Source organism: Staurois parvus, unplaced genomic scaffold (genome assembly GCF_062004578.1).
Source record: "Staurois parvus isolate SC_StPar_1 unplaced genomic scaffold, SC_StPar_1.0 ptg000154l, whole genome shotgun sequence".
Lineage (NCBI taxonomy): Eukaryota > Metazoa > Chordata > Amphibia > Anura > Ranidae > Staurois > Staurois parvus.
In genome coordinates this window covers 4,904,489-4,924,719 of record NW_028317950.1, presented here as the reverse complement: position 1 = coordinate 4,924,719, position 20,231 = coordinate 4,904,489, and the positions used below count along the sequence as shown (strand labels likewise).

General features: G+C 41.8%; 2 protein-coding genes across 4 annotated transcripts in view; one reads left to right on the top strand and one right to left on the bottom strand.

Moving 5' to 3' along the window:
• Positions 1 to 6,776: 6,776 nt before the first annotated feature.
• LOC149463435 (protocadherin-8-like) lies at positions 6,777 to 16,846 on the top strand. The gene is made up of 4 exons (XM_089675310.1): positions 6,777 to 9,131; positions 11,928 to 11,986; positions 13,699 to 13,829; positions 16,476 to 16,846. The coding sequence occupies exons 1-4, from the start codon at positions 6,777 to 6,779 to the stop codon at positions 16,844 to 16,846; spliced, it is 2,916 nt and encodes a 971-aa protein (XP_089531436.1).
• A 2,179-nt stretch (positions 16,847 to 19,025) lies between these two features.
• Positions 19,026 to 20,231, bottom strand: part of PLXNB3 (plexin B3) — a 145,202-nt gene continuing 143,996 nt past the window's right edge. For all 3 annotated transcript variants that reach the window (XM_089674947.1, XM_089674948.1, XM_089674946.1), the window contains one exon: positions 19,026 to 20,007. In XM_089674947.1, the coding sequence (XP_089531073.1) occupies positions 19,903 to 20,007 (105 nt within the window). In that variant the 3' untranslated portion in view covers positions 19,026 to 19,902. The remainder of the gene's footprint in view (positions 20,008 to 20,231) is intronic.

Sequence of the window (20,231 nt, the reverse complement as noted above, 5' to 3'; positions counted from 1 at the left end):
TAATAAAGAGAGGAAATACACTCACTGGATGCTGCTATTATTAAAAAACTCAAAATAATAATAAAAATGTGAAAAATATACAAATCACAAATAACAGCGCAAACCAAATCACACAACTAAATATAACCACCACCAAATAAGTGCATATTAATAGTGCAAACAAAAAATCAATAAATAGGGAATCTCAATATAGTCCATTCAGAAAAGTCCATATAAACATGATCCTCAGTAAATGAAGTAATGAGATCCTCCTTCATAAGCAGTGTGATATTCAGTGCTCAAAAACACCCCATCAAAATGCACACTCACCATGTGCTAGTAATTAACCAGCATGTCAGTATATATCCAGCATTCACCAAACAGACTTCAAAGGACGATCCTCATGTGTTGGTAATTACTCAGCATACTACTATGTATCCAGCATATCACCAAACAAACTCCAGAGAAGATCCTCTCATATCCAGATTAGCACATGTGGGTAAAGAAAATACTCGCCATAGTGCAGTATCATCCAACAAATTTATTGCCAAACAAACCCCCCTTAAAATCACACTCACAATGAGCAAATAAAAACAAGGCGTTTTGTTATATCAGAGCTCCAGTCTCTGCATCCTGTGTCTCACCAGCCAACCCGCATTCAAGATGGTAATAACGCGATCACGTGATCCAGACACGTGCATCAGCATGAGTAGTGACGTCACAGGAAGGCCCCACCCTGACGCGTTTCGTCCAATGACTTCTTCCGAGGGATGCAGAGACTGGAGCTCTGATATAACAAAACGCCTTGTTTTTATTTGCTCATTGTGAGTGTGATTTTAAGGGGGGTTTGTTTGGCAATAAATTTGTTGGATGATACTGCACTATGGCGAGTATTTTCTTTACCCACATGTGCTAATCTGGAAATGAGAGGATCTTCTCTGGAGTTTGTTTGGTGATATGCTGGATACATAGTAGTATGCTGAGTAATTACCAACACATGAGGATCGTCCTTTGAAGTCTGTTTGGTGAATGCTGGATATATACTGACATGCTGGTTAATTACTAGCACATGGTGAGTGTGCATTTTGATGGGGTGTTTTTGAGCACTGAATATCACACTGCTTATGAAGGAGGATCTCATTACTTCATTTACTGAGGATCATGTTTATATGGACTTTTCTGAATGGACTATATTGAGATTCCCTATTTATAGATTTTTTGTTTGCACTATTAATATGCACTTATTTGGTGGTGGTTATATTTAGTTGTGTGATTTGGTTTGCACTATTATTTGTGATTTGTATATTTTTCACATTTTTATTATCATCTGCTGATAGAATAGAGTCTTGGGGGCAAACTGCACATGCTCAGTTTGGTGTGTATGAACAAGAGCCAGGCGCTGTGTAGTTTTGTGATAAAAGTAATACACCTTATATGGAGGTGTGCCTTTAATAATTCATATGGTAAAAAATAAATAACCAGCCTGTGGCTTTAAGAAGCCAGGTTCCAAGATGGACGGCATGTCCGCTCAGAGGGAAGCAGTGGAGTAGAATACCTGTCAGTGCAGGGACCACGTGTACCCGACGTCCCAGCATCCCGGGTGACGTCACCACAATGTGGAGAGACGGAGGGGGGGAACTCTCGCTGGAGCCGCAGCTTTAGAAGGAGGAGGCAGGTTGCCGGGACAACATGTTTCGTGCGCATGCGCTTTATCAAGAGACTTTGCTTGGCTCTTGTTTATACTTTCCACAATGTGTTTTTACCATGGCAGCAGTGAGTTTTTTTCCCGACTAATCACAGTTGACATATACCATTCACTCATTTCCTTTGGGACACATCTGTGCACTTTTATCCAGACCGTTCTTTCAGTTTGGTGTGTATTGCTAGAGAGTTATTTTTTTTCTTTGAAAGAGTGCATGTGATCAGCACAGGGCCAATCAGCACTGTCCAGACAGAGGGTCATGCAGCCTCATAGGACAATCAGGAGACAATGAAAACTCCTCCTACAAGCTTTAACCAGTGCTCTGCTGGACACTGATAGAAGTCACAAGACTGCTCTAAATGCTGATGAGAAAAGGTATTTAGCAGTTTATATTTACTAAAATAATTGCATTTCCATGTTGTGTGTACTGTGAGAGACCAGATATAGTGAATGCAGGGTTCATGGAGACCAGATATAGTGAATGCAGTGTCCGGGGAGACCAGATATAGGGAATGCAGGGTTTGGGGAGACCAGATATAGGGAATGCAGGGTCCGGGGAGAGCAGATATAGTGAATGCAGGGTCTGGGAAGACCAGATATAGTGAATGCGGGGTCCGGGGAGACCAGATATAGTGAATGCAGATTCCTGGGTTTAGTAACACCCTAATTTTGAAAACGTTCAAAAAAATGTTGAGGTTTGCTGGAAAATTTCCAATATAATGACTGGGCCACCGAAAGTTGGATCACAGAACGTTTTGATTTATGTTGGAATTTCATTCGTTTTTCTACTACTCTATGGCCAGATTAAGCAGCTCCGTAAACTAAAATCCCTGAGATGTGTTTATGGGCATTGAATTTTACCCAATCTGCCCCAAACACACTACAGTTATGCAGGCCATACATGGGTCAAATTCCAAATTCGTTTTCTTTAGAAGATTGCAACTAAGAATATTTTTTTTTAATTTTGCACCATTAGTGGGCCACAGCATCGGACGATTTTCCTACGGTCATTGAATTTGAGTGACCGGGCATGTTGGAAATTTTTGGAAAAACTAACAAATTTCTAATCAAAGGTGAGAGAATCGTGCGAGAAATATAATCAAAGAAGAAATGAGCATGAGCTGTGACCTGGAAAGAAAAGAACATTCCCAGCCATGAAAATTCTTTTCTGTAGCAAACAGCAAGGTGAAACTGAAGGCTTGGTTGGTCGAATTTCAAAATCAATGGTGGCACCATCAGATTGCAAAACGCACAAAATTTCTGATTTTCTAAAGAAAAGTCATTCAAAATTCGACCCATGCAATAGGCATCCTATACAATGATCAGATTCCCCATCTACACTTTTGAGGTGGATGGAGGAATCCTTCCTGCTGAGGAATTGTATCCTGACAGCAGAGAGAATACACTGACCAGTGTTGCTGGCTATATTCGTTCAGGAAAAACCAGACAGGGTGGTTGCACTGTAGATCGATTTCTGTACAACCTGCTTATGCATACATGGATCGAACTTTGTCCGGTTCCTGCTGAACTGGTGGAATTTCGATCCATGTATGGCTGGCTTTAAGCTAGTATACAATAGTTTTTGTTCAACATTTTTTCGATGTAAGAATATTCATTCGTTTTATTCTAATCATTAGTGGGGTCACAACGACATTTGTTTTTGACCGCAGCGATGATAAAATTTGAAGGAGCAGGATGGAAAATTTTTCTCGAATGTCTGAATTTCTAACTGTGTGTAGTTTTCAGTGAAGTCCATTCATTCCAAAATCGAATGTTAAAAGCAAACAAAATTTTGAACTACTTGAGAACGACATTCGAGTGTACTGGGAATTTTTGTACAATTTGTCCTAAGAATTTTCATAGGAATTTTCATTTGAAATTCTGCTAGTGTATACCCAGCTAATGCAGGCTATAGATGGGTCAAAAATCGGCTGTTTTAAAAATAAAAAACGAAAAATCGGTCGTTCAATAGGCGGACATTACCACCAATGATAAAAATAAATCGGCCGACTTTCGTCCTGTCTATGGCCGGCATTTAATTACTTCTGTCCCTGCAGAGAGCTCCGCTATTATATTTCATATGAAAAAGTATCCATTTCGGATACAGATGTTTTTATTTGGATACAAATAAATACATTTTTGCAACCGCAAGACTTTTCATATAAAATATAATAGCGGACTGGAATTCTTCTTTTTCTTCTTCTTTTCTTCTTCTTCTTCTTGGTCACTGCTCATGCGCAGATTTTTTATCGGTAAAACGATCGGCCGATTTGCCCACCATTTTTTTTCCACTTTACCGATTAACAAAATGTGTCAAAAATCCAAAAAACGGCTGACTAATTAACCCACTAACAGTGCGAAAATCGGCCGATTTTCGACCCATCTATGGCCTGCATAAGACTGTTACCTAATGTCTCTGGACATGTTAAATCTGGCACTACACTATGGCTTTAGATGTGAGCTATGGCCAGTGGATGATCATTGTGCAGCATAACCATGATACAAACATGCATAGTTGATCTGACCAAGAAAGCAGGTTAATGTACTGAGTGATCTTCTGGTGTCATCCATGTCTTGAACGCAGTAGCTATCCCAATCTATCCAGGGCAGTGGTCGTTAAACTGCAGCCCAGGGGCAAGAAGTGGCCTTTTGTTTGCTTTTATCTGGCCCTTGGTGCACTATTCCTACCTCTGACTCCAACATTGTGGTACTATTCTTTCCACTGACACCAATGACGGGGCAGTAAACCTCCCACTAACACCAAGAGCAGGGCCCTATTCCTCCCCACTTATAAAAATGGTAGGGTACTATTCTTCCCACTGGCACCAAAATTTGGGCACTATTCCTCCCACTGACAGCAATGATGGGGCACTATTCTTCTCACTGACACCAGTGATGGGGCACTATTCCTGCCACGGACACCAATTATGGGGCACTATTCCTGCCACTGACACCAATTATGGGGCACTATTCCTCCCACTGATACCAATTATGGGGCACTATTCTTCCCACTGACACCAGCAGTGGGACACTATTCCTCCCAATGACACCAACCATGGGGCGCTATTCTTCCCACTGAGACCAGCGACGAGGCATTATTCCTCCCACTGACAAAAATGGTAGGGCACTATTCTTCCAACTGACACCAATAATGGGGCACTAGTCCTCCCACTGATACCAACAGTAGGGCACTATTCTTCTCACTGACACCAGTGATGAGGCACTATTCCTCCCACTGACACCAATGATGGAGCACTATTCCTCCCACTGACACCAATGATGGAGCACTATTCCTCCCACTGACACCAACAGAAAGGCACTATTCCTTTTCACTAACACCAATTATGGGGCACTATTCCTTCCAATGACACCAATGATGGTGCACTATTCCTTCCACTGACACTAATGATGGGGCATTGTTTACTCCTATTGACACCAGGGCATTTTCTACTCACATTAGCCACAATCTGGCCCCTCAAAGTATTAAGGACAGTAAACTGGCCCTTTGCTTAGAAAGTTTAGAGACCCCTGATCTAGGGAGTCATCTGAGATCTCTAATGGTTGCACCCTGGTGTAACGGATGTGGGTTGAGGGATGAGATTTGAGTTTGCAGCTACCATGGGATCTTCTTCACGTGTTTCTAATGGAACAGGCCTAAGATGGCATGGGGAGATGGTCTTATGTATGCAAGTCCAACTGTTCTAGAAGAGTAATGGCAGTAAAATGACCTAGTGGTCCATAAAATCTGCTCCATTTTTTTTTTGTCAGACTTTCTCAACCTTTTCAACACTGAGAAATGCTTGAAATAACTTTCCAGTCTCTAGGAACCCCGGTTAAAATTGACTATATCTACAGCTCATGATACTTTAGTGTGATGGTCAGTGGGAAGAATGCTCCTTACACTTGTGATCAATGGGAAGAATTACCGCCTTACAGATAGCTAAAAATATCAGTGGTGTCAATGGGAACTAATCTGAGGTGCAGAAATTTCTCATTGCTCAAGAAACCCCTAGCAACCTCTGGAGGAACCCAAAGTACCATGGAACCCTGGTTGAGAAACCCTAGTATAGATCTTAATCTCACGCATGTTTGAACTCCCTCACTGTTGACTAGCTCACTACCTCTGCTGGAGGGCTGTTTCAAGAGTCAACTACTCTTTCTGTAAAATAATACTTTCTAAGATTAGTTTTAAACTTTCCTCCTGCTAGTTTGAAGTCATGTTCCCATGTTCTTGATCTTAGCTTCATATTCTCTAATATCTCAAGCTGGCCTAAATTGCCCCTAGAGTGCTCCATAAACCTATATGCCTAGCTCAGCATTAAATTCAAATTATGTCAATGGAGAGAGGAAGAAGAGTTTAGAGAGTGGGTTACAATGTTGGAAACAATAATGATCAGGACACGTTTTCTTACTGTGATAAATCACCCATCCTGATTGCAGTTGACCATCATAGTCTGTGGGCGCCCACTGGTGACCAGAAAAATTGCTGGATGTTTAGTTGGATGATCCTAGCTCAATAAAGAGCTATCCTATACAGCTATCAGGTATCAGATTATTATATATGGGATCCTTAAAGCATATCTATGGGTTCCTTCAACCACAGTGGCCAAAAAGTTGACTCATCCTGGCCAGCAATACACACACTGTCAAATACACATTACAATTCAGCTAAAGAACTTTGTAGGTTTACCATTCTGATGTCCTCAGGCAGCTGTTGGGATTTATTCTACAAGTTGATATTTACATTTCATTAACAGCAAGCTTGTCTTAATCATCTCTGTCTTCTAGTGTAGTTAACTGTTTCCTGTGCCATATGTATATTTGACTTGCACTCTGTATGTGTCTAGCAGAATATTAGGTGGACTCCAGCTGAGCCCTGTGTTAATTGCAACTTCATTTGTCCACCACATTGGCCATTTGTCTTAGAGACTAGAGATTGGTGACTGTAGTGTCAGTCCCATTTGCATATCACTGAAGATGTAACTTGAGTGGAGAGAGGACTAAGCTCATTAGATCACAGTTCTTGAGCTGAACTCCCATCTGCAGGACTGCACATAGACACATAGTAGGCTGCTGCATCAGTTTCAGGCAAAAAATGTTCTGCCTTCTTACAGTCAGACTGGTGCTCTTGTCAAGCCTCTTCTCATCTTTATGTTTTGGTGAAACCATCTATCTCCATACCAATGAAGAAGAACCGATTGGAACAGTGATTGCTGTTTTATCCCATCATTCAGTCTTTAATTCTACGGAGAAACCTGCTACCAATTTTCGGTTGATGAAGCAATCCAACAGCTCCTTCATCCATGTTCATGAAAGCGATGGCCAACTGAGTATTGGGAGAAGGATAGACCGAGAAAAAATTTGCCGGGGCTCTCCAAACTGTGTTCTGTCTCTGGATATGGTCAGCTTTTCTAAAGATCAATTCCAACTCATTAATGTGAAAGTGGAGGTAAGGGACATAAATGACCATAGCCCACATTTTCCAAGTTCTGAAATGCATGTAGATGTCTCTGAAGCAGCTCCATTGGGTACCAGAATCCCTCTACAGATGGCAGTAGATGAAGATATAGGCCTAAACTCAGTCCAGGACTATTTAATCTCTGGTAACAGTCATTTTGGTATCGACGTACAGACCAGGGCGGATGGACTGAAATATGCTGAACTGATTCTTATGAAAGAACTTGATAGAGAAACTGTGTCCTTGTATACCCTGGAGTTGGTTGCTAGTGATGGTGGAAACCCTCCACTCTCTGGAAGTACAACAGTTAACATCCGTGTCCTGGACTTCAATGATAACACCCCAATCTTTGAGAAGAGTTCCCTCACTGTGGACTTGTTGGAAGATGCTCCTGTAGGATCCCTTCTTTTAGACCTTAATGCGGTTGACTATGATGAGGGTGCAAATGGAGAAATCATGTATGGGTTCAGTGCTCAAGTGTCTCAAGAGGTACAACAACTCTTCAAAATTGATCATAAGTCAGGCACTATAACTTTAGAAGGTGAAGTAGATTTTGAGACTAAAAATGTTTATGAGTTTGATGTTCAGGCACAAGATATGGGTCCAAACCCACTATCCACAACCTGCAAAGTCACAGTGCATATTGTAGATGTCAACGATAATGCCCCAGCAATTACTGTCACTCCCTTGACTTCTACTAGCATGGGAGTAGCCTATATCACTGAAGCCGCTGCTAAAGATAGCTTTATTGCCTTGATCAGTGTGGAAGACAGAGATTCTGGGATAAATGGACAAGTTCATTGTACACTTTTTGGCCATGAACACTTCAGGCTACAGCAAGCCAGTGAGGACAGTTTCATGATAGTCACCACCTCGCTTCTTGACCGAGAAAAGATCGCTGACTACAACCTCACCCTAATAGCTGAAGACCTTGGAGTCCCTTCATTGAAGATGACCAAACAGTATAAAATTAGGGTGAGTGATGAGAATGACAATGCCCCTTCATTTATTAAATCACTGTATGAAGTTACGGTCTTTGAGAATAATCTCCCTGGGGCCTATATCACCACAGTTGTGGCCAAAGACCCTGACCTAGGGCACAATGGCAAAGTGTCCTACAGACTATTAGATGAAAAGATAATGGGTCAGTCTTTGTCTACATTTGTTGTCATTGACATTGATTCCGGAATCCTCCGTGCTGTTAGATCCTTGGACTATGAAAAACTTAAAGAAATTGACCTTGAGATTGAGGCTAGTGACCACGGTGTTCCCAAACTTTCAACCCATACTCAGTTGAAAATAAAAATACTTGACAGAAATGACAACCTCCCAGTGATAATATCTCCTTTGCTATACAATGGATCTGCAGACATTTTGTTGTCAGTCAAATCACCCCAAAATCACTTAGTGCTTAGCATGAAAGCTGTGGATACAGATGAAGGACTGAACTCACAACTTGCCTATACTATGCTTCAGGATAAACACATGCTCTTTACCATCAACAGAGCAAGTGGGGAAGTTTTCCTACGCCGGATAATAAAACCAACACAAGATGTGGACCTTAGCATTGTGGTTGTGGTCCATGACAATGGTAGGCCCTCCCTGTCCTGCAATGCTACCATAAAGTTTATTCTCACTGACAACCCTCCATCCAATATGGAGATAGTTGGCATGCAGTCATCAGAGGAAGAGGAGCAAAAACTCGATCTATCGATTATCTTCATCGCTGTTCTATCAGGAGGATGCACCTTGCTGCTGGTTGCCATCATATTTGTGGCTTGTTCCTGTAAACACCAAAGTAGACATACAAAGCAGGAATCCCAAGAGCGCAGGAGGGATGCAGAGGGCCAGCTACTCAATACCACAGCTACTCCTAAGGATTCCTCCTCTACCTCCTCTGAGCCTTGTCAACTGTCAGTCAACACAGACTCTGAGAGCTGCAGTCTGACATCCAGTAAAGATCAATGTAGGGACCTGCATTCGGCTTCCGATGTAAGTATTGCTTATTCATTTCTACACTGAATTGGTAGATATTGTTACCGGATATTGCTTTTGAAATGTTAGAAATGATTATTTACAAAGAAATGTTCTTCTAAACACATACTGTACAGAAAGGAATAGCAAATAGACATTTTTGTGTTTAAAATACATCTCTAAGCAAAACAACTTCTTTTTTAGTTTTGGATATAGTGTGGAAGGGTTAGACGCTTGGCCAATTATATATAGCTGTCTGTGTCTCCATTGGGGAGTTTTACCATCTCTATTAATACTACTGACCAATGTATAACGTGAGCTGAGCAGAACTCAAATTTTAGAGTTGTCTCCAGAACAAGAGCTGAGAAGAAATTTTCTAATGGGGACACCTGCTCAGGGGATGATTGTCTTAGTGGGAAATTTGCTTCCCTTTTTTGGAGATTTTCTCAACTTTCTGTTGTCTTTGTATCCCTTTGAGGACAGTCCCAAACAGCAAAAAAATAACCTGTTGTTGGTTTTAACCATTCCTCTATCCAAATCTAAAATAAAAAGTTTGGGCTAAACATGTATTTAAAATGAAAACTGCTCTCATATAGAATTATAGTAGTGTCATACTAGTATGATAGAAACAATTGAGTACTGACGTGATACTTTTTTTATTTGCACTAACATACAATTTTGAGGACAAGCTTTCAGGGTATGTCCCCTTCTTCAAGGTCCAAGCAGTACTGCTTGGACCTTGAAGAAGGGGACATACCCCGAAAGCTTGTCCTCAAAATTGTATGTTAGTGCAAATAAAAAAAGTATCATGTCAGTACTCAATCGTTTCTGTCGCAAGTGCACTAATATACAGCATGTACCACCAGGGTTTCTCAACCAAGGTTCCATGGAATCCTAGGATTCCTTCAGCAATGAGCAATTTCTGCCTCTCAGATTAGTTCCTACTGACACCATTGATCTTTTTAGCCATCTGTAAGGGGGTCATTCTTCCCAATGATCACAAGTGTAAGGAGCATTCTTCCCTCTGACAATCATGGGTTGTACATATACTGTAGTCATTTTTAGAAGGGGTTCCCTGAGACCAGAAAGTTGTTTAATGGGTTCCTCTGTGTTGAAAAGGTTGAGAGTTAATCAATACTATGAAAAGTTGTCTCTCTGTATTCACACAAGCTGCATACATTTTGGGAATAAATTGTATGTACAGCTGTATTGTGAAACATGCACAGGGATTCAGGGGTACTAGTTCTCATTCATGTGCAAATTCTAGATGTGTGCAATAGTGCATCCCTACGTATACATAATCTGCAATGCAAGCAAATCAAAAGTATTAAACAATGCATATCAACATATTAAACCATGAACAGGGGTGGATTGACTATTGAAGCACTCGGGCACTGCCCGAGGGCCCAGGGTCAGTAGGGGGCCCTATGAAATACCCCTGGTACCTTTTTTATAGGCTTTTTTTGAGTGTGGGCAAGGACACAGGGGCCACATGATCCCCTATTGCCCGGGGGCCCCATGAGTTGTCAGTCCGCCCCTGACCATGAACCATATCAGTGCCCAGTAACCTCATGCATTTCATGTGCTCCTCTGTGAATGGTTAATTCATGAAGCTTAGGATTAATATAAATATTGGGCTCCTTTTGTGAAGCTTAGGAAGAGTACCCATATTGTGCTCAATTCATGACGCTTGGGAAAGGTACCAATTATTGGGCTCAATTCATGAAGCTTGGGAAAGGTACCAATTATTGGGCTCAATTCATGAAGCTTGGGAAAGGTACCAATTATTGGGCTCTATTCATGAAGCTTGGGAAAGGTACCAATTATTGGGCTCAATTCATGAAGAATAGGAAGGGTACCAATAATGGGCTCAAATCATGAAGCTTGGGAAAGGTACCAATTATTGGGCTCAATTCATGAAGAATAGGAAGGGTACCAATAATGGGCTCAAATCATGAAGCTTGGGAAAGGTACCAATTATTGGGCTCAATTCATGAAGAATAGGAAGGGTACCAATAATGGGCTCAATTCATTAAGCTTTTGAAAAGAATTAATGCTGGACTCAATTCATGAAGCTTAAGGAGGACACCAATATTGGGTTCAATTCATGCAGTCTGATTTAACCCTTTAAATGCTGTACTCCTGTGCTGCAATCGTGCGTGTTGCACGACAGTTGGGGCACAGCCCCAAAGACTTACTTTGGCTGCGTTTGGAGATGATAATGCCCGCTGAATGTGGCATGCAGTTTAATTTTTGCTGCATCCTCGAAGCATAGCACCATAGCCTTGGCATGTGTACAACCCTGAGTGGCTGCATGCCCAGATTCAGGCTAGCAGTTGAGGGGTTGGTAAAACCACAGATCAGTCATTTAGTATTACCACCCCCTAGCAGCACAAGTAAACAAAGCCTTGCAGTTATTGTGCTAAAGACAAAGATTTATAGTTTTTCCACTAGAGAGAGCTCTTCTCTTCTTAGATAGGATAGCGTACATAGGGGGTGCATTGTTTTCAGTAAGTCAACAATCACTTAAGATGGCCATACATTATACAATTTCGTGTACAACTTTCCTTTGGATTTACCAAAACAAAATAATATGAAATCAAACCTATAAACTTTCAATTTGTATGCAATCAGACAGGCACCCGCACTACATAGTTGAAGGTAAACCTAAAGAAAATTGAAGAAAATATATAATGTGTGGCCAGCTTGAATCATTGGTTTTAGTCATATTGTAGTGTCATCTTTTCTAGACTGGCGAGGAGAGGAAGACTGAAACCAACTTATATTCTATATTGTATTTTTATTTCTTTTCAGGGCTCAGTTGGTGCCCCTTCATCTGACTGGCAGCAAGAAAAGACAACGGAGGGTACCAGGTAACGATTATCTATTATATCAAACAACTTACTAAAATATATTTTATTGCTTAGTAAAGGAAATAAAGCAGCAATAAACCCAAAAGCAAACCTTTATTATATTACAGCTTACAAATTCTTAGATGTGATGGCTCCATTCATTTTCTTATTTAGGGTTTCTTTCTTCTATTTTCATCTGTTGATCTGGCCACTAAGTCTGTTGTTTTTGAGAACATGTTCTTTTCCAGATGTATCAATTTACAGGGATTAGGAAAACCATTTAACACTGACAGGGGTGCTTATAATGATGCGTTTTTATTTATTCTTGTAAAACCTAAAAGGAAAAAAAAAACCTGTTTGCTGTAACTTCTTATAAAGTGTGATCTAGAGTTTGGCTTGTTTGTTGGTGTATCTAAATCTGCTAGTACATCTAAGACTACACTCCCCTCAGACTGACAATGCTGTTGTCTGTTGTGCCCCCTGTGTTCCTTCATCCAGAGTGGAGGTGTTCTAATACAGGAGAGGTGGTATTTATTTCATGTGCTGCCCTAGGCAACTCTAAACCCCGCCAACACCATAATACCACCCCCCTCCCCCCAGCCACACCCCCCCCCCCCCAGCTTCCAGCACCACAGCCCATCACCGCCGACACCATTAACCAACACACATCTGACAATGCACTCCCCCCCACCCCCACTGAGACCACCCAATTTGTGCACCAACCTTATCCTCCACAATCACAGAAGCAGCTGGCCATCCTCGCACCCTCCAGCTGTGCGCAGCCTACTCCGGTTCTCATGGCAGAGCTGACCAGGTCTCCATTCCTTCCACTTGTGACCCTTCCTCCGGTGGGCAGTGCCCCCCTGAAAGTTGCTGCCCCTAGGCAAACGCCTTGTTTGCCTTGTGGTAAATACGCAGCTGGCCACCACATGTAATGATTTGTAAGCTGCAATATATTACATTTTTGGTTTTGGGTTTAACATCGCTTTAAATCTACCAACAACTATGTAGTGCATTGGACTGGCTGATTGGCCATATTTTTGGTAGGTCGAAGGTTGATTGTACACAGATTGTATTGCATATGGGGACCCTTAAAGAATGATTATTACAAGTGCAATGTGTCCAAAGAGATAAATAACAGGTATAGATGCAATACCAAAATCACAAAAAAAAAAACTTTATAGACTCATGTAAGTTATTGTTTTGGAGGTTGCACTTAAAGCTGAATCCCAGGAATGTATTTTATAGCATAGTTACATTTGGTCCATATTGGACTTATGTTAGTGTACTTATTCCATACCTGTGGGATCTCTTCGGAAGTTGAAAATAACTGCGGTAGTCACCACAACTACAGCGATCGGAAATGTCATCTAGCTGCAGGGGGTCGCTTGCTCTGCACAGGTGCCATTGACAGATCGTTTTGTATTTTTCTCAATGAATGCAAGGTGTTTTCTGATTGGACAAGGTGGACAGGGAAGGGAGGTGATGTCACAATCTGCACCTAGTCCAGTCACAAAACTCCTTGTTTTCACTGAGGAAGATGCAAGGTATTCTGTGAATGGCATCCGTGCCAAGCTGGACCAAAGATATCTATACTTGGGATTCGGCTTAAATAATTCTTTAAGAAAATCATCATTATGTTAAAGCTGCAGCTTTGATTTTCATTACTATAATACAGTCAGGCAGAATTATCCCTTAAATTTTATTTTTATAAATATATATTTTCTTTTCAGCGGCCTGCCACAAGAGCAGTTCAGTGCCAAGGACAGTGGGAAAGGTGACAGTGACTTCAATGACAGCTCCTCAGACACCAGCAGGGAAGGTGTGAAGAAAGGAAGTGTGCTGCCCACCCAGCAACAGACTGGTAGGATTCCTTTTACCACCTGTCAATTTTTCTACTTTGTATATTTTAGGCCCAGCAGAAATTTCAGTTTAAAGTAACTAATTACATTACAGGTGTGCAAAGACTTTATTTTTAGAAAGCAGCCACAGCTGGAGTAGAAAGGCCCATCCTCTGTCAGCATGCTCTGTATAGAAGCAGTGCTCCGAGATGCCCCCTGCTGACTCAAACCTATAATTCTGCAATAAAAAAAGTTCATGCTCCCTGCTGATTGGAGAACTTTGGCTCTGATTCAACAGACAGTGTGCTGGACCTCTGCAATGAGACCACTGCTTCCACACAGAAAGCAAGGGCTCCTCTCTGCAGCATGCCAGCAGGGGACAGCCCTTGTTGAGGCAGTCAAGACCCAACACTCTCTGCTGAGTCAGACCTCAAAATTCATGGTCCCTGCTGATTTGTAAGCTCTAGCTCTGACTCAGCAGAAGGTGTGCTGGGCCTTGACTGCCTCTACACAAGGGCTGTCCCCTGCTGGCATGCTGCAGAGAGGAACCCATGCTTTCTGTGTGGAAGCAGTGGTCTCGTTGCAGAGGTCCGGCACACTGTTTACTGAATCAGAGCCAAGGTTCTTCAATCAGCAGGAAGCATGAACTTTGAGGTCTAAGTCTGCAAAGGACATCAGACCTCTGCAGAAAGGCTACCGCTTCCACAAAGAGGAAAAAGTCCTCTACAGCATGCTGTACTCAAGCTAAAAATGAAGTGAAATGTAGACTTTGAAATTTCAGTTGGGCCTAAAATACACAAAGTCTACATTTCACTTAATTTTTAGAAAGCAGCCACAGCTTGAGTAGAAAGGCCCATCCTCTGCCAGCATGCTGTAGTGAAGGATCTTTGTTCTCTTTGTAGAAGCAGTGGCCTTTCTGCAGAGGTCTGACATGCACTTTGCTAACTTAGACCTCAAAGTTCATGGTTCCTGCTGATTTGTAAGCTCTAGCTCTGACTTGGCAGAGGGCATATTGAGTCTTTACTGCCTCTACACAAGGGCTGTCCCCTGCTGGCATGCTGCAGAATAGGACCCTTGCTTTCTATGTGGAAGCAGTGGTGTCATTGCAGAGGTCTGGCACACCCTCTGCTGAGTCAGAGCCAAAGTTCTCCAATCAGCAGGAAGCACAAACTTTGTTTATTGCAGAGCTATAGGTCTCAGCAGGGGGACATGTCAGACCTCTGGATAGAGACCACAGCTTCCACACAGACAGTGCTGGGCCCAAACTCAAAAAAGCCTATGAAAAAGGTACCAGGGGCATCTCATGGGGCCCCCCTACTAACCCCGGGCCCTCTGGCAGTGCCCACGTTTCCAAATGGTCAGTCCACCCCTGACTCAAACTGTGTCTGTTTTCTAATGAAAACTAACTCTAAGGCCTGGTTCACACCAATGTATCGTGCTTTTTGTCCGTTTTGCAGTGCGTTTTTGCATGCTTCTTTTTTAACGTGTTTTGCGGGGGGGGGGGGGGGGGGGGTTTCAGCTTTTTTTGTTGTGGTTAAAGTAGAATATTTGTTGTTGCTGGGCAGAATGAAAACGCAGTAAAAACACACTACGTGCGTTTCAGTAGTGTTTACATTGAACTTTATTGTAGCAAAAGGGCTGATTTTTGTGTTCAAAAAAACTTTTTGGAAAGGGTCAGGGAGTTTTTTTAAACACAAAAATCAGCACTTTTGCTACAATAGAGTTCAATGGAAACCTGACCCTTTCCAAAAACACAGCAGCTCAAAAAAAAGCATAGATTGATTGATTGATTTATTTCAGGTACTTATATAGCGCCGTCAATTTACGCAGCGCTTTACATATACATTGTACATTCACATCACTCCCTAGCCCTCAAGGAGTGTACAATCTACGGTCCCTAACTCACATTCATATACAAGGGTCAATTTAGACAGGATCCAATTAACCTACCAGCATGTCTTTGGAGTGTGAGAGGAAACCGGAGTACCTGGAGGAAACCCACGCAAGCACAGGGAGAACATGCAAACTCCAGGCAGGTGGTGCCATGGTTGGGATTTGAACCAAAGACCCGAGTACTGCCAGGTGGAAGTGCTAACCATTTAGCCACTGTGCTGTCCACATAAATGTGAAAATGTCCCATAGGAAACCACAGTAAATGGACTGTAGTGTGTTTCTGCAAAAAGCACTAAAAAACACATTGGTGTGAACCAGGCCTAACACTTTGTACACCTTTTTTGATGCACCTGGAATGTTTTAGATGTTTTAATCTGAAGAATCAATTAAGGAAACCTGAGACGAGAATTAAAGCGACACTAAACTATATCCTTATTCTTCAAAATTCATCCACTACTAAATGGCCCTGTAATTCATTTTTCGTGAAATTGTTTCTGTGTGTTTTTCTGCCTCCTTGTGTCCTCCGTGAGCTTCCGAACATTTCCTTTTCCCCCCTCACTTCCTTTTGTTTAGAACGAGAATTGCATGTTATGTCTGTCATGTATACTGCCTATGCATACTACAAATCCCATAGTCAACTTGGGAGCAAGCAATTTTGAGTGGTTTTGAATCAGTATAAATGCGACCCAACCACTTATTCTCAATGCCTGAGCAAAAGAGCCCTAGGGGATAGTGCTGAATATAGCATATATGTCATATCCAATTTCTTTTCTTAGATGCCCCATGCAATGAAGAGGCAGCGGTGTGCCATGGCTCAGAATTGCGAGTCATCCCGAGGAATAACAGCTCTCTGTACAACGGACACTACACCATCCGATACCAGAAGGAGAACGCAGTGTCCTACTCAATGCCCCCCCTTTACTACAACACCTATCACCCCCGGGCACAGAGCGCTCCCCATTATGGTAGGACCGATGCCTACTACCACGTCACCCATCAGCCAGCCCATGCTGACTACCAACGAGAATTATCCTACCGAAGTGCCACCCTGTCCCCATCCCGACTCTGCAGGGGACCTCCACAGATACACTACAGCCGTGAGGTGCCATCACAAGCCCGTCCTACTGAAATCTCTTCCAATTTGTAAATATGGAATTTGGTTGTGGTAATAAAACTGCCACTGGTAATTTTTATTGCCAAGAAACCTAACCCTAAAATGAATGCTGAACTCCAGGTTTGTGACCTCACTATTACCTACAGCAGTTAAGCACCTCAGCTAGGTCACCTCCCCGCCTCCAGCCTGTGACTGGACAATGAAGGAGCAGCAGAAGACTCATGAGGTCATCTCATCCTTTTTGCAGAATTTTTCCTTATCTGCATGTGTGCCTGTGGCAGATCCTGATTGGCTCAGAGTACAACCCCCTCCCTCTTACAAGTCGTAGATATATCAGAATTAGATGCTTGGACTAGCTGGATTTAAACATGCATTCAATTAATTTTTAACAAATGCATAATTTTTCTTTTTTATATCCACCTGGAGTTCAGTTTTAATGACTGGTGGCACCCCTAATAACAACATACCTTTTGGGTTTTGGTGGCCACGTGCACATGTAGCCTGTGTGTTTTTTTTTAATTATTGTAGACTGTAAATAGGACGTTTCATCTGTATATTAAGAATTTAGTCTTTTAATAAATATTTATTCTTCAAAAGTGTACAGAGTGTATTTCTATATGTTTCTGTTACACTTATTTATACAAGTGTATATGTATATATATATATATATATATATACACACATACATACATATACATATATATATATACATACATATACACACACATACACACGTACATACATACACACACTTTATACAGTATTTATACAGTATATGCAATCTACTATACAAGGGGAGGTGTGATTTATGTGCATGCATGTATACAATACTGACCAGTAACACATAATTTTTTATTTATATACACTGATCTAAACATGTGCTAGGTTACTGGTTTTTATGCGCCTGTGTGTACAGGCCAGGGGCGGACTGACCATTCGATCATTCGGGCACTGCCCGAGGGCCCGGGGTCATTAGGGGGCTCCATGAAATGCCCCTGGTACCTTTTTTATAGGCTATTTTGGGTGTGCTTTGAGTGTGGGCAAGGACACAGGTTCCCCATGATCCCCTATTGCCCGGGGGCCCCATGAGTTGTCAGTCTGCCCCTGGTACAGGCCCATTGAAAAGTCTGGTGTAGCTCTGCATAGAAACCAAAATCAGCTTCCAGATTTTATGGTCAAAGCGTAATTGAACAAGCTGAAGTTAGAAGATGATTGGCTACCATGCACAGCTCCACCAGATTTTGCACTCTCCAGTTTTAGTAAATCCACTCCCATAGTGTCCAAAAAGTCATATATCCCAGAAATACAGGTAATGTTTAAATGTACATCACTATTTGGGGAAAATGCGTTTTGTTTTGTTTTTTTTATAAATTATGTTGCAATAAAAATAGGTAAATGTTTCTCTATTAAAGTAGAACTAAAGGCAAAAGCTTTTGTTTTTCATTTTGAATATAGTAAGGGAGGGTTACACCTTTCAGTTTATTTTTTGCCATCTGTGCCTTATTGGGGAGATTCACCTTCACTTCCTGTCTCATAGCCAAAACAGGAAAATCTCTGCAAATTAAGGGAATGCCTTGGTGACCCCCAGGTTAACGGAACTAGTGTCCCCAATCACTCAAGCAGGAAATTATATTTTTGGGGGCGTTCTGTACACCAACGGTATGCAGAATTATAACCTTTCCCATATTATTTGTTTCAAAAGTTGGGTAAACCTTGATTTGTTACTTATTTTCCAATGGGTTTTGGATTCTCTAGTGAAGCACCATTTCCAGGGCTGTAGAAATGTGTCTCTCATATAATTATTATTACTTTGAAAACTGTTGGTGCTATATAAATTCTTTAAAGTAAAATGAGACAGTACAGTTACAATACAAGAGGGATCAGAAGGCTCTGCTCATGAGAACTTACAAAAGGTAATACCTGTGGAGGGAATGAGTTGATGGAGCATGTAGATTTTTAGGTGGAGATGTGAAAGGCTTCCCTGAAGAGCTGAGTTTGCAGGAACTGCCTAAAGGTGGACAGAGAAGGGGATAACAGGACAGGAAAGGCCTTGGAGGTGAGCATGGGAGTGGGTGAGGGATCTGGAGAACAGAAGGTCTTGGATGGAGCATAAAGGTCAGCTTGAGTGACATTTAACTAAGATGAGGACAAATGTATCCAGCATGCGTTCTTCTCTGGAAGGCTTGCACTAGTAATGATAGAAAAATACAAATTTTCTTTCTAAAAAATCATTTATTTGCAAAACCATTGGCATAAAAAGAACAATAAATATAGTTATACCTATTTACAGCATTTGCATAAGTTAGAAAAAAAAAGCTATACAAGACACTCGGCAGACAGACGTACAAACAGTGTGAGCAAACTCACCGAAGACAGTGAATAGATGACTACCAGATCCAAGGTTGAGCACTGGATGATGGCTTCAGAAAGTACGGTGTCCAAAGCAACCAGATTTTTTTTTTAATTAATGGGAATATTTGGCTGCTAATGGCAATAGACTCTTGTTCTTTCTGGCACTTTCATATGAGACCTCTGGGCAGCTTTTTGAGTCTCAAGGACTACAACTCAGGGCCAAAGTGACCCAGTAAAAGTGAATGGTGCTCAGTATTCATCATATACAGCTACTAAATGTCCTCCGCACTGCACCAAGGCCAGTTACTCCTTTGCTCACACACAAGCTTATTATGTTCAAAGAATCTTCTCCCATAATAGGGGCAACATGTGCTGTTGAACATCAATGACCTTCTACAGATTCCAGAAGGACCTACCCGGCCATGCCCGACCACAGGAAGAACCAGAATGTGTAATAAACTAAGGCACTTTTACAGTTCCACTGAGGTAGGCAGTGCACTGCTGGGCTAAGAGCAAAGGATTCTGGGTGAAGCAGAGAAAGTTGGCATTACTTGTGTATTACTGATTCAGAAGCAAATAACTCTCCTCCATGTGGGGTTCAAGTCCAGTTTTCCCAAACTGCAGATCTTCTGAACATGTGGAAGCATTGACTATTCCCTAAAAGCATAACATAGGGCCTGAAATTCTCAATGACACGTCCCACAGTCTTCACCAAAGTGACCAATTCATCAGAGTTATTAAAGGTCTGTTACTTTGTTTTCCACCAGTGCTGAGATCTGTTGCAGACGGTAGGCCAGCTGCATCTTCTGCCCATTGGGATCCTCCTCTAGAGCTGTGCTGATCTGTGGAGAAGAAAAGATAGAACACGTTAAATAGGAACTTCAGTCCCCTTTTGCTTTGCCTCCCACCCACCTTCAGCGCCACCATCTTTCTTAGTCTAAACATATATTACAAACACACAAAGTTCTTCAAAATAACATCCAAATAGTTTATTTAAGTGATCAGAGCAATAAACAGCAATGTTTCAAGGTCAAACAGGACCCTTTTTCAGGCTTGGATGTTATCT

Excerpts from the sequence above, each read along its gene's own strand:
- LOC149463435 (XM_089675310.1), top strand. The coding sequence starts at position 6,777 with ATGTTCTGCCTTCTTACAGTCAGACTGGTGCTCTTGTCAAGCCTCTTC. Across the intron at positions 9,132-11,927 it reads ACCTGCATTCGGCTTCCGAT|GGCTCAGTTGGTGCCCCTTC; the intron begins GTAAGTATTGCT and ends ATTTCTTTTCAG. Across the intron at positions 13,830-16,475 it reads GCCCACCCAGCAACAGACTG|ATGCCCCATGCAATGAAGAG; the intron begins GTAGGATTCCTT and ends TTCTTTTCTTAG.